General features: G+C 60.5%; 1 protein-coding gene across 4 annotated transcripts; it reads left to right on the top strand.

Moving 5' to 3' along the window:
- The first annotated feature begins 4009 nt into the window (after positions 1-4009).
- HES4 (hes family bHLH transcription factor 4) lies at positions 4010-8546 on the top strand. 4 transcript variants are annotated; one of them, XM_082379615.1, is made up of 4 exons: positions 4010-4225; positions 4313-4408; positions 4497-4584; positions 4673-8546. In XM_082379615.1, exons 1-4 carry the CDS (start codon positions 4118-4120, stop codon positions 5056-5058), a joined length of 678 nt encoding a protein of 225 aa, XP_082235741.1. In that variant the 5' UTR covers positions 4010-4117; the 3' UTR covers positions 5059-8546. The 4 variants fall into 4 exon arrangements, with proteins under 4 accessions (XP_082235741.1, XP_082235740.1, XP_082235739.1 ...); XM_082379614.1 differs by having other exon boundaries at positions 4010-4408; XM_082379613.1 differs by having other exon boundaries at positions 4313-4584.
- Positions 8547-14167: the final 5621 nt, after the last annotated feature.

Consider the following 14167-nt stretch of genomic DNA (forward strand, 5'->3'; position numbering starts at 1 on the left):
GCCTCTTGGCAGAAGAGGAGGGAACAGGAGGGTAGGGGGTGCCGGAGGGAGGGGGTGGTCTATGATGTCTCTGATGTTCTGGGGCTCATATGCCTGTGGAATGCTGAGGGGCAGAGTGGGAATGCAGGTGCCATCCCCATGCTGGAGGTTGGGAGGGACGTGTTCACAGATCGCACGTGGCAGACCCCCAAGGGACACTGTCTGAATGATGTTGTGTGGAACGCTGTCATGGTAGCCAGAGGACCATCCCCCCCCCCCAACCCAAGGCTGGAGCCCAGTGTCTGGCCTGGAAAATACACCTGTCTTTCCACACAGACTCCCCCACTGACTTTCCTGCCTCAGCCCCCTGCTCCCCATACTCGGTGGCCAACAGTGGGCCCTGGAGATGTCTCTGGGACCACCAGCCAACTGGGGCTTGGCCCACTCAAGCCTGGATCTAGGAGGACAGATAGTTGGCCTTTGATGGCTTGCAAAAATCAACTCAAACTCGTCAGATGGACAGCCAGGGCTCCAAGCTCCTGTGCCTCTCTTCCTGCCAGAGAAAGGAAGGAACAAGATGGGGAGTGGGGTGGGGGTGGGGGAGGGGGGAGGGGGGAGGGCGAGATCCAGGGCTTGGGCCATCTTAGTTATTCCAGTTACTACTGTTGTGTAACAAATGACCCCCAAAGGTCACAGTAACAACTGTCGTATTCTGTGAATCAAGAATTGGAACAAAGCACCCAGGAGCAGCTGGGAAGGCATGAGGCGGGGGCTCTGAAGTAGGCTGGGATCACCTGTCCAGCAGCTGAGATTTCTGGGCTCCTGGCTCAATACTTATACAAGGCCCCTCCATGGGGCCTCTCCTTGGGGCTTCTCCATGGGGCCAGTTTGGGCTTCCTCACAGAGGGGCAAACGGGTTCCAAGAGCGGGTTTCCCAAGACAGCAAGGTGAACGTGTGTGGCATTTTTAAGGTCCAGCCTCAGAATTCACATCTCACCCCTGCCCCTGTCTTTGCTGGTCGATGTCATCACAAAATCTCACCAAGGTGCACCATAAGGGTATTTGGAGTGGGAGATATTGTTGTAGCCATCTTTGGAAAATGCAATATTCCACATCAATAGTCCTCAGCACTACTTCCCAACTGCAGCCCAGGACTCTCCCTCCCTGCTCAGAGCAAGGGAGCCCCTACGACCCCCAGGAGACCCGGCGGCCCTACCAGAGATCAAGCCCAGATGTAAAAGGCAGGGTAGGGGAACGGCCAGAGGTAGGAGGGCCCAGAGACACGACCACACAGACAGTGTGGGTGACAACCCCAGGGAAACTCACTTTGCTCTGGGCTAGTGAAGGCTCCTTGCCGGGGCTGGGGCTGGGAGGCCAAGACACAGGCCCCTGGAGACCCTGGGTGGGGAGGGGGCGTCTCAGAGGGCAGAGGGTGCAGAGGGGCACGTGGCCGAGCTGAGTCCAGGTGGCTCCTCCCTGCCTGCATCTGCTTCCTTCCCCCGGGCAGTACCAACTGAAGCTGACTTGTGCTGGGTGTTTTCCGAATAGGAGCTCATTTATCTTCCCAACAACCCAGGGATAAATGAAAAGATAGCCCATTTTACAGGTGAGGAAACAGGTACCGGAGCGTAAGCGAACCCGTCTAACCGCTAGCAGGTAAAGAATGGTCAAACATGGCTCCTCGAGCCTCTCCTTGCGGTCTGAACCCCCTGCCTGTGTGGTCTCCTGGGGGTGGGGGGCTGAGCCCACCCAGACCGCGTCCCAGCGCCCCGCCTGCCGGCCTGGGGTTCCGCCGACGCTTCCCAGCGGGGCACTCGGGGGCTTTCTCTCCTGCGTGCAGCCCGCCGGCGGGGGTGGGGGCGGGGTGGGGACTCCGCGACTCCCGCGGCCTCATCCACCGCAGGGCTGGTCCCAGCCACCCCGGCGGCGCCGGGGCAGTCAGCGCTCCCAGGGCTTTCTGCGCTGGATGGGTCCCCACCGCCTGCTCCTGCCCAATGCCCGCGGCTTCCCAACGCTCCCAGCCCCGCACGCTCCTCTGGGGCTGCGCCTCTGGGGCCGGGGAGGGGAGAGGGCGGCCTGGCCTCGGGGGTGACAGCCCACAGACACACCCAGTGTAGCCGCCTCCCGCCCCACCCCGGGCGCCCCCGCAGACGGTTGAGAGGTCGGTTTCGCGCAGGGGGTGGGATGGGGGGGGTTCCAGAGGGCGAGGCTAGGGCCAGACTAGGTTGGCCTCAGAAAGGAGAAAAGGCGTCTACACCGGGACCCTGGGCTGGGACCCCGGGAACTGGTGTTGGGTAAGGGGCCAGCCGGCGACCCCACCCACTGGGTAGGCCTAGCACCGAGGTGACCCTTCGGAGCTGCCAGTCGGCCCACTCCGCTGCTCGAAAAGCCCAGCACGACTCTCCCGGGCCCCGCGCCCACCTGCCCCTGCCCCTCCTCCCTCGGGCCCTGTGGTCCCTTTCCACCCTGGGAATGCCACTTCCTCCCCGGGCCTTGCAGATCTGCCTTCTTTCCTGGAACCCACCGCAAAGAAGCCGTCCAGACCACCCAGTCGAAAGAGGGGTTTCCTCTCCCCCAGCAACCTACCCATTTCTTTCTGTCTCTGGCAACTGCGACATAATTTTGCTTGTTTGCCGTCGCCCCCCGCGTCGGATTAGAGCCCGGGAGACGCTTCCTCAGCCCCAAGGGCAGGCCGGGTCTACCGTGGGCCTCAGGAGACATCTGTGGGATGCCGACAAGACGGCCGCCAGGCCACAGTGGCCTGGAACCCTCAGTACTCAAAACACCAGACTGCCGGCGCAAGGGAATTCAGAACGAAAACATCAAACGCGAAAATAAGCTTAGCCCTCTTTTTTCCCCACAATGCCTCTTTGAAATAACAAACAAAATTTTAACAGGTGTCCCTCATTTTTTTAAAAATAAATTTATTTATTTATTTATTTTTGGCTGTGTTGGGCCTTCGTTGTTGCACACGGGCTTTCTCTAGTTGCGGTGAGCAGGGCCCACCCCTCTTTGTGGTGCACGGGTTGCTCACTGCGGTGGCTCCCCTTTTTGCGGAGCACGGGCTCCAGAGCACAGGCTCAGTAGTTGTGGCGCACGGGCTTCGCTGCTCCGTGGCATGTGGGATCCTCCCGGACCAGGGCTCGAACCCATATCCCCTGCATTGGCAGGCGGATTCCCAACCACTGTGCCACCAGGGAAGCCCGTCCCTCATTTTTTGTGAGCTCTACTTTGCTAGTGCTTGGCTCACTGTTGGGTAATCTGGAAGAGAGTGACATCACCAGCGACCATGACATCACCCCATTTGGCTTGTGTCATCATCTACCTTAACCCTGAGACATCACCAGCCTGCCCAGTGACGGCCTGACATTCTGTTCCATGACGTCATCCTGCCTGACTGATGACGTCACTCCGCCCGCCTTGTGGCATCACCTTCACTGGTCCCGTGATGCCACTCTGCCTGTCTACGACCTTGGCCAGCCAGCCTCTCTCCTGCCCAGCGGCTGGTGTTCCACGTCCACCGTGTCAGGGGCCTCGTGCAGGTGCTGCAGCCGGCGGGGGTCAGATTCGCAGGCCGCGCGGAGGCCCGAGGGCCCGGCTGGGTCCGCGGAGAGCAGAGGCGCGCGGGCCGAGGCTCGCCGGCTCCTCGGGGGCGCCTCACCCGGTCCCCCTCGCGAATTTTCCTTTCAGATTTCCCGCGGCCCCCGCTCGCCCTGAAGGTGAGCCTCGCGCCTCCGCCCTCCCGGAGAGGTCCCCTCCCGGCGCACCGCTCGGAACGGGGGAGCGGGCGCGGCGACTTTCCCGCCTCGGCCCGGCGTGGCCAGAGGCGGGCGCGGGCGGGGTGCCCCAGTTCGCCTTTGTCACCCGCGGGGTCGGTGGGCCGGGAGCGGACGCGTGACTGACAGCCGGCGGGGGCTGCGGCCGGGGGCGGGCTGCCCGGCGCCGGCGGCTCATTGGCTGGCGCGAGTGTGGGAAAGAACGCGGAGCCGGATTCACACGCCCCGCGGCGGCGCTTCCTTAAATAGCCAGGCGGCGGACTACGCGCGCTCGGTCCCGGAGCCTGGAACCCGCGGGAGAAGGGCTCCGGAAGCCGTGCGTCCGGCCCGCCCTCGGCCCCGGGCGGCGCGGGGGGCGCACCATGCCTGTCGACACCCCGGGGAAGCTGAGGGCCTCGCCGCGGGCGGGAGCGCCGGCCGGTGCCCGCCGGACCCCGGACCAGCCCCGGAGCGCGGCCGAGCACCGGAAGGTGGGGACCCGGCCGGACGCGGTTGGCAGGAGCGGGGGGGAGAGGGGAGCTGACGCCCGCGGGACTCAGCCGCTGCCGGCCCCGCAGTCCTCCAAGCCCGTCATGGAGAAGCGGCGCCGCGCGCGCATCAACGAGAGCCTCGCCCAGCTCCGGAGCCTCCTCCTGGACGCCCTCAGGAAAGAGGTGAGTCGGGGGTGGGAGGGCGAGATCGGGGAGCCTGGAATCCGGGCGCTCCCGGGCTGCCAGCCGCCCACACCGGCCCCGCCCCCAGAGCTCCCGCCGCTCGAAGCTGGAGAAGGCGGACATCCTGGAGCTGACCGTGAAGCACCTGCAGAGCCTGCGGCGCGTGCAGGTGACAGGTGAGCGCGGGAGGCGGCGGCGAGGGGCCTGGGGCCGGAGCCGCCGCCACCGCGGGCCCCGACCGCCTGTCCCCTGCCACCCCCGCAGCCGCCCTCCGCGCCGACCCGGCAGTCCTGGGCAAGTACCGCGCCGGCTTCCACGAGTGTCTGGCCGAGGTGAATCGCTTCCTGGCCGGCTGCGAGGGCGTCCCGGCCGACGTGCGGTCCCGCCTGCTCGGCCATCTGGCGACCTGCCTGGCCCGGCTGGGGCCCTCGCGCCGCCCGCTTCCACCGGCCCCCGCCGCCGAAGTTCTGGCGCCCGCGGTCTACGCGGGCCGCCCGCCACCGCCGGCCTTCGACGGCCCCTGCCCCTTGCCGCGCTCCGGGGCGGTCTTGGCGCCGCCCTTCCTGCCGGGCCGGACGGGGGCGCCCCTCGCCGCCCCCGGGGCCGCGGCTCAGGGCCGGGGCGCACCCTGGAGGCCGTGGCTGCGGTGAGGTCGCGGCCTCAGAACCCGCCGAGACTGTGCCAGAAAATATTTATTTCCAGAGACCGCGTCGGGAGTTTTGTTTTGCCGTCTTCGTGAAGGGTCCAGTCCGGCAGAGGCCCAGCAGCGGGGTCGGCTGACGTCTTCGCGCGAGCGGGCAGGGCGGGCCGCGGGGGTTCTGCTCCCACCTGGGCCCGCAGGTGCCCGGCGCGCAGGTTCGGCCGGCCTTGCGTTTGCCTGTATCTCACTGCGCTGGAGCCGCGACCCGCCTTGAAGTGGGGAGGAGGGTGTGTGTGAGAGGTCCCTCGGGAGGCTCAGGCAGGACGGTGGCAGTCATCACGTTTTCCAGAACGTCTCCCAGTGCTGGGAAGCAGTCGTGCAGCGTCACTGGGCATGTTCTTCCCCCACTCTCACTCTCGAGGACCCTGGAAGGTGGACACATGTATTTTCACACTGTTGTCTTGGTGCTGAGCTGTGGTGAGGGCTGACTGTCCCTGAAGCTTCGGTTCCACCTCCTGCCTTCTTGTGGCTCAGCACCAAGCTGCCTGTGCCCGCCCGTGCGTCGAGCCTGCCCCAGGCCAGTGTCTGCCCAGGAGAGGGGTGCCAGCAGGAGAGGGCATCTGAGTCCCAGGGGCAGGGAACGGGGGCCAGCCCGACAAAGGGCACTTAGTGCTGGGGCTCTTCTCCTGCCAGAGTGCAGCCCTGCTGTGTGCCCCATCCTGCCCTGAGAGGGGAGGTCCCCCTACAGTACGAAGGAACTGGCGTTGGTCCGGCCTATGCATCCGTCGTGAGCACCGGCTGTGTGTTCACCCTACAATACAGCGATCCTAGGTGGCGTTGGGCGTCGCCCCCCCTCCCCACTCCGGGAGTCGCTGTCTTGTGGTCCCAGGCCTCCCCCGGCTGCTGCTGGGGCTGTGCTCCAGGTGCGGTGAGGGGGTGGTCCAAGGCACGCAGCTGGGACTGCGGTGTCTCATCCTGAGCCCTCCTGAGGCTGAGGCAAGATCTGTGTCCCAACCACAGCCAAGTTCATCTGATGGTTGCCGGCCGCCTGCCTGGCCAGGGACCATCACGGAGGAGGAGAGTGAATCACTGCCGGGGCTGGCCTGCCCCTCCCCCAGTGGCCCATCAGCTCCCGTGTCCGTGTCGTGTGCAAGGTTCACCTGCCCTCCTGGACTCAGCCGTGCACACCGGCAGGGCCTGCCACGTCCCACCAAGCCAGTTCCTCCCCGACCTCTAGCTGCCTGGTCCATCTCCCTGAGTGTCCAGGGCCCAGGCCAGTGGTCCTGGACAGTTGCAGCCATGCAGGGCAGGTGCCGCACCCTCTGCACACAGGCCCTGGGGAGGCTGGGAGAGCTGGGTCACCAGCAGGACTGTGGGGGAGTTGCTGCTGACCAGCCTGGGAGGCCCTCCCAGCAGGAGAATTGTAGAGGGTCCATTTCAGAAACCAAAGTTCAGCTTGGTTGGGGGAGGGGAACTGCTCAGGGAGGGCCTCAGTGCAGGAGGGGAGGGCCGGCGGCTTTGGGATATGAAGCTGGGTGGGTGGGTCCGTGGGTAGGGGGAGCGCCCCACCTGGTGGCCAGAGAGAGAAGGGCTGCCCGGGAAGGTCACCTGGAACTTGGGTCATCACACTCTCCCTTCTCCAGGGAGAGGGTGGTGACAGCGCCAGACCAGACCGCCCCCCCGCCTCCGTCCCTGGGCCTTGCCCCCTCCCTTACTTCCTTACTTCCTGTTCCTGGTCATCTGTTCTCAAGACGCTATTGCCAAAGGGATCTTTGCGCCGAGCGCCCTGTTAGCCCTCCAGGGACCTCAGGCTCTGAGGGAACCACACTGACCCTCAGACAGGCAAGCTCCTCCCGTCTCTATCCCTTTGTACTCACCCCCCCGCCCCGTTCTCTCCCCACTTTCTCACCTGAGGCAGCCACCCCAGACCCCGAGGGCTCTGGAGGCCAGGGCCGTGTCTGTGTCACTCGCTCCTGTCCCCAGCACCTGCTTGGAACAGGAAGACGCTCAGGTCGGGCTCAGGCCATACAGACCTCGTTAATTAGCTTGGATGAAAGAGGAGCCCGGAGGTTGGCAGAGGGTGTCGCCCTTGATTAGATTAGGGGCGTGTGAGGAAGCACAGCCGGGCCGAGGCTGGCTTCCCTCCCCAGGCTGCCCCTCAGCAGTATCCTTGTCTGTGGGAGGAGCCCACACCCCTCTCCCCGCTCAGCCTGGACACCTGCCCCAGCCCCGGAGAGCTGGGCTGGGGTCTCCCCCTCAAAGCAGGGGCTCTTCCTCCTCCCACCCTCCCCTCTCTTCCGCCCATTTCCTGCCCCCTCCCATGCCTCAGAGGGGCTCTGGGTAATTCCTCTGTGTCCCTCCACCCCTTTGGCTTGGCTTTTGTCTTGCAGACCTTCCCGGGACAATAATAGAGGAAGCATCTTCTCCGGTGGCTGTGTCTTGCGGGTGGGGGGAGGGGGTGTGTGTGTGGGAGGGATCAGAACTTCCTCCTCCTGCGGAGAGGGTGCGGCCAACTGATCATTTCTCCTCCACTGGCGGGTGGGGCCTCATTCATCTGTGGCCTCCTTCCAGCCCAGTTCCTGGCAGGGACCAAGGGTCAATAAATGTTTGCTGAGTTCATGTGCAAGGTCAGGTGATCTGCCTGCCTCTGTGGGTGTCTCAGCCCTGTGGAGCCCTGTGATGCTGGGCCCCTCTGTCTTGCCTGTGGGGTCAGGGCTTGGGGACCAGACAATGACAGCAAGTCATAGGTGTTTGAAATCTGGAGAAAGAATTAGTCCTCATGGTGACAGCAGTCGGCCTGGCCAGGCCCATGAAACCAGTCACTTGGGAATTTGGGGTGGGGCAGGGCCTGGGGCTGCTTGGAGCCCTGGCTTGTGAGAGGTGAGGGCTTAGCTCCCCCACCAGAACTCCTGTGGTTGCCCGAGTATCTCTAGGCCCCAGCAGCCTCTTCCCCTCCCCTGGCACGCACTGGCATGCCCTGGCTCCAGGACCTGCTCCCTTTTCCCGAGGAAGAAGCTGCGCCCAGAGGGTTCTGCAGCTGGGCCTGGCTACTCTCTGCTCCATGGAGCCATGGGGACCGTACCCATCCTAGGGTGCACCCGTGGGCAAGGAAAGAGGCCCTGGGGCTGATGGCCTCCCAGGAGGCCCCCAAGAGCCCCCACCTGGTATTCAGCCTTGTAAACGTCCCGAGGTTGACCTGCGTGACCAGTGAGGTCCTGCAGAAGATGAGGTTGCAGGGGCACCCTGGCCTACCTCTTTGTCTCTCACATTCTCCACTCTGAGGGAGGCCAGCTGTTCTTTGCTGTGGAGAGGCCAACAGAGTGTGGTGTTTAGAAGCAGATCCTCCAGCCCTGTCGAGCCTTCAGATGAGACCCCAGCCACTGCTGACATCTCAAGGGCAACCTTGAGAGTCCGAGAGCCAGAACCACCCAGCTGAGCGGCTCCTCAACTCCTATCCCTCAGAAACTGTGCGAGATAATAAATGTCTGTTGTTTTAAACTGCTGAATTGTAGGTTAATTTGTCATGCAGCTATAAATAATAATGTTTTATGTAAAATTAAAATAAATATAAAAATAACAATAAACAACTAATGTGCCCACCGCCACCCAGGGCCACCACCATGTGCCCACTTGATGGGGCTGTGGAAGAGGTCAGGCGGGGTGGGACCCAGAAACAGCCGTTGAAGCTGTGGTGAGGAGCGGAGTGGGTTGGCCTGATGTCTGCCTGGAGGTCGCGTCCCTGTGAGCTCCAGCTGGGGTGCAGGGAAGCCAAGGCCCATCCCTGTGGCTTCTGGGCAGGGCAGGGGGCCATTTCTGTTCTGATAACTGACAGGGCATGGCGTTGGGGATTCATGGGCCCCAGACTTCAAACAAGGAGAGGTGTGGGAGATTCTCTGTGCTGAGACCCACAGAACCCAACCTGCCCCAGGGCCACGCTGACCTGCCCTCAATGGGCATGTCAGCCCTTTTTGCAGCCTGGTATCTATGATGACCAAGAAGCAACTGGCTGCTGCTGCTTCAAAGGTGTCTCTTCCTGGTGGACTGCCTGACCCTGACACCCAGCTGGTGGCTTTGGGCTCCCACTTCAGAGAAGGAATCCCCATGTCTGTGTGGGGAGGTGGGTGGGGGCCCACTTCCTGCCTTCCCATCCTTTACCCACGAGTGGGCCAGAGGCTGGTGGGGAGGAGGGCTTCCCCAGCTGCACCCTTCCCCTCACCCATGGTCCCCCCAGCACCCCTTGCCTTGTCTAGCACAGTGGGGTAGGGCTCAGCAGCTCTGGGTGTGGGGAGGCAACTCTGTCCTCTCCTGGCCCCTACGCCCACCCCCCAACATATGAGCTGACCACGGCCTGGGCCATAAACGCACATCCAGGGGCCGGGGGCTGGCCGGGCTCCAGCCGGAGCACCCCCAGCTCCTGGCCCTCCCTTTTCATGGCCTCTCAAGGCCCCAGGCCTGTGGGGCCCTGGGCTTGGGCTTTCCCTGCCAACCTAAGGTCAGAAAAGTGTTAGGCAGGACCTGGCCAAGCTTCTTCCTCTACTTGGATCAGGAGGCTGGCTCTGGACGAAATGCCAGGTGGGACAGGGCATCATCTGGCTGTGTGTACATGGGACTTTCTTCTCTCCGTGTCCCTAGGAGTTTGCTTTGTTGAATTAAGAGGTGAGGGTAACATCCCAGGACTGAGCTGACCGGTCTGCCCACTTGGAGTCTGCAATCTTTGGTCGGACTTTTCCAGAGCAGAGACCAGGTCCAATGGACTAAATGTGTCCACAACCCTCACCGCCCCCCGCCTTCCCTGCTAATTCATATGTTGAAACCTACCCCCCAAGGTGGTGGCCTTAAGAGGGGCCTCTGGGAGGGGATGGGGTCATGGAACGGGATTAGTGCCCTTACAGAGGGACAAGACGGGAGAGCTTTCGCCTACCCTATCGGCCATGTGAAGACACAGCCGGAAGGCAGGCTTTGCGCCTGGAAGAGGTCCTCATGGGAACCCGCCCGTGCTGGTACCAGCCTCTGGGTCCATGATGAATACATTTCTTTCTTTTTTAAAACATAAATTTATTTATTTATTTGTTTTTATTTTGGGCTGCGTTGGGTCTTCGTTGCTGCGTGTGTGGGCTTTCTCTAGTTGCCGCGAGCGGGGGCTACTCTTCGTTGCGGTGCGTGGGCTTCTCATTGTCGTGGCTTCTCTCGTTGCAGAGCACGGGCTCTAGGCATGTGGGCTTCAGTAGTTGTGGCTCACGGGCTCTAGACCGCAGGCTCAGTAGTTGTGGCTTGCGGATTCTAGAGCTCAGGCTCAGTAGTTGTGGTGCACTTACTCAGTAGTTGTGGCTCACAGGCTCTAGAGCGCAGGCTCAGTAGTTGTGGCGCACGGGCTTCGTTGCTCCGCGGCATGTGGGAGCTTCCCGGACCAGGGCTCGAACCTGTGTCCTCTGCACTGGCAGGCGTATTCTCAACCACTGCGCCACCAGGGAAGACTGATGAATACATTCCTGTTATTGATTTGTCCTGTTGCAGCAGCCGGGCTGACCAGGACACCTGGGCTTGATGTTACCGAGCAGACTGGAGGCTGGAGGTAGCGGCTGACTTTCCAGAACTCGCTGGGACAAACGCCTGCCCCCTCGTGGGGACAGAAACTAAGGTTTCGGGTGCCTGGGCTGATGCTCCTTGTTCACGGGGCCCCTCCCTGCCGCACAGATTTGACTTGTGTGGTAAAGGCAGCTTCTTCCTGGGTGGGGAAGAGTCCCAGCCTGAGCCCAGAATCCTGGGGAAGGTCTGGGCCACCCCAGCGTGGAGCTCGGGAGTGTGTGTAGAGTAAATGGAATGATGCCTGTAACGTGTCAACGAAAATTCAATTAACTATCAAGGTAAGAAGGAAAAAAGGGAATTTTATTGGAGCCAAACTGAGGACTCTAACCTGGGAAGCAGATTCTCAGAAAACCCCGAGAACTGTTGCGCCTGTTACAAGTAGAACGCATAGTCATACACTGCTTTTTTTTTTTTGGCCATGCTGCACAGCTTGTGGGGTCTCAATTCCCTGATCAGGGATTGAACCCGGGCCATGGCAGTGAAAGCTTGGAATCCTAACCACTAGGTCACCAAGGAACTCCCCTCATATACGTTGTGTGTTTTTTTTTTTTTATTAATTAATTAATTTATTTTTATGTTTGGCTGTGTTGGGTCTTCGTTTCCGCGTGAGGGCTTTCTCTAGTGGCGGCAAGCGGGGGCCACTCTTCATCACGGTGCGTGGGCCTCTCACTATCGCGGCCTCTCTTGTTGCAGAGCACAGGCTCCAAACGCGCAGGCTCAGTAGTTGTGGCTCACGGGCCTAGTTGCTCCGCGGCATGTGGGATCTTCCCAGACCAGGGCTCGAACCCGTGTCCCCTGCATTGGCAGGCAGATGCTCAACCACTGCGCCACCAGGGAAGCCCCATATATGTTTTTGAGACAAAGGCTCTCACATCAAAATGACCTACTGATATTTTACATAAAGGTCACTAAGGATACATAGTCCAGGTAAACACCCACAAAGGAGCAGCAAGTCACCATGACCCCCTCCAGAATTGGGAAAGAACTCTATTCCTTTTTTTTTTAGATGATTTTTTTTTTTTAATTTTAATTAATTGATTTTATTTTTATTTTTGGCTGTGTTGGGTCTTCATTGCTGTGCGCGGGCTTTCTCTAGTTGCGGCGAGTGGGGGCTACTCTTCATTGCGGTGCACAGGCTTCATTGTGGTGGCTTCTTTTGTTGCAGAGCATGGGCTCTAGGCGTGCGGACTTCAGTAGCCATGGCACACAGGCTCAGTAGTTGTGGCTCACAGGCTCTAGAGCGCAGGCTCAGTAGTTGTGGCTCACGGGCTTAGTTGCTCCGCGGCATGTGGGATCTTCCCGGACCAGGGCTCGAACCCGTGTCCCCTGCATTGTCAGGCGGATTCTTAAGCACTGCACCACCAGGGAAGCCCTAGATGATTTTTTTTAAGATTTATTTTTGGCTGCATTGGGTCTTCGTTGCTGTGCGCGGGCTTTCTCTAGTTGCGGCGAGCAGGGGCTACTATTCTTCGTTGCGGTGTGCGGGCTTCTCATTGCGGTGGCTTCTCTTGTTGTGGAGCACAGACTCTAGGCACGCGGGCTTCAGTAGTTGTGGCACATGGGCTCAGTAGTTGTGGCGCACGGGCTCAGTTGCTCCACGGCATGTGGGATCTTCCCAGACCAGGGCTCGAACCCGTGTCCCGTGCATTGGCAGGCAGGTTCTTAACCACTGAGCCACCAGGGAAGCCCAGGGACTCTATTCTTTAAGAAGTTACATTGCTGGCATCAGAAGAAAAAAATGGATCTTTCCGGTGGAGCAGGCGCCCCACCTTGGCGGAGCTCCGGCTCGCGTGTGATGCAGATGCACGTGGCGGGTCAGGGAGGGAGGAGGCGCCAACAAACACACGGAGAGAATCTTATGTTTAATTTTCTCTTGTCCTGCCTTAAAATATAAGTTGTTTTTTTTTGGGCCGTGCTGCAGGGCTTGCAGGATCTTAGTTCCCCGACCAGGGATCGAACCCGGGCCCCAGCAGTGAGAGTGCTGAGTCTCACCACTGGACTGCCAGGGAATTCCCAAAATATAAATTTTATTTCATCAAGTGTCCCAGCCCCAAAGGGTGCCTAGAGCTCGGTGGCTGTGCTGACAGGGCCCGCAGCTGTGACCGGTGCAGCTGTGACGCTGCTGCAGGTTTCTCAGCTGCGTCACTGGAGCAGTGATGTGGCCTTGAGGGAAGTCAGGAGGAGGGAAGGGGAAAGGGAGACAGTTACCACTTGTTCCTGGAACACACCTGCCTCTGGGCTCTCAGTAACCAGCCCACTAGAACTAGTCTCCACCTCGGCAGGTAACTGAGGAGAACAAACGCACAGAGCCAGAGACCCACCACCTCATGGTCAGGACACACAGTCAATAAATCGAGTCGGACACAGAGGCCTCTCAGAGCCGGCCAGGGCCCTCCCCACAGAGACTCAGGCCTCCTCATTCTGCTCTGTGTTTGGAGTACCTGCAGGTCCACGCCCTGCCCCCACATTCCACGCGGGGTGCCTGTGCAGGACAGCCTCGAGCTCCCCACCAGTGGTTCAGGGATGCGCCTGACACAGCCCGGGACTGAACCCTACCTCTGTTGTCACTGTGACCTTGCATGTTGTCACTGTGTGTCACAAAATCTCAGATGTAAGACGGGATTAGTAATAGTACCTGCCTGTGGAGCTAGGTGGTTGAGAGGATTAAATAAAATAAATAATCTGCATTATGACTGCTTCCAGCCAAGACTGAGTAGCAGGGACCAGATTTACCCTTCTGCCTAAAACAATTAAAAAACTGGTTAAAATATATGAAACTGCAGACCATGAAAAAGAGTGCTCCCTGGGCTTCCCTGGTGGCGCAGTGGTTAAGAATCTGCCTGCCAATGCAGGGGACACGGGTTCGAGCCCTGGTCTGGGAAGATCCCACATGCTGCGGAGCAACTAAGCCCGTGCGCCACAACTACTGAGCCTGCGCTCTAGAACCCGCGTGCCACAACTGCTGAACCCGCGTGCCACAACTACTGAAGCCTGCGTGCCTAGAGCCCATGCTCCGCAACAAGAGAAGCCACTGCAATGAGAAGCCTGCGCACCTCAACGAAGAGTAGCCCCCGCTCGCCGCAACTGGAGAAAGCCCGCGCGCAGAAACAAAGACCAAACACAGCCAAAAATAAATTAAAAAAAAAAGCCCAGCTCTTTAAAAAAAAAAAAAAAGCGGTCCCTGAGAAGTGGAAAAGAAATGAAGTGAGCCCTACACTGCCCCAGCTGACTGCTTGGAGACAGTTTCCAGGCCACGGTGCAGGGCAGGAAGCCAGGCAGACTCCCTGAGTTAAGGAGGAGGAGCTGACAGTCCTGGGGGACCAATGTAGCTGGAGTTCATAGGACAGGGTGTCAGAAGGAAGAGAGGTGGTGCCAGAGACAGAACTCCAGAGAGCTGCAGGGGTTCCCCCTCAAACCTCATTAGAACGTCCTTGTGCGGAAACTCCTCCAGGCCAGGGAAAGGACCACCCAAAGAATTAGATGGCAACCCCTGAGTTCACACAGGGCCAGACACAGTTCCAGTCTCCACTAGC

The sequence above is a fragment of the Balaenoptera borealis genome (assembly GCF_965194805.1).
Source record: "Balaenoptera borealis genome assembly, chromosome: 1".
Taxonomy (NCBI): domain Eukaryota; kingdom Metazoa; phylum Chordata; class Mammalia; order Artiodactyla; family Balaenopteridae; genus Balaenoptera; species Balaenoptera borealis.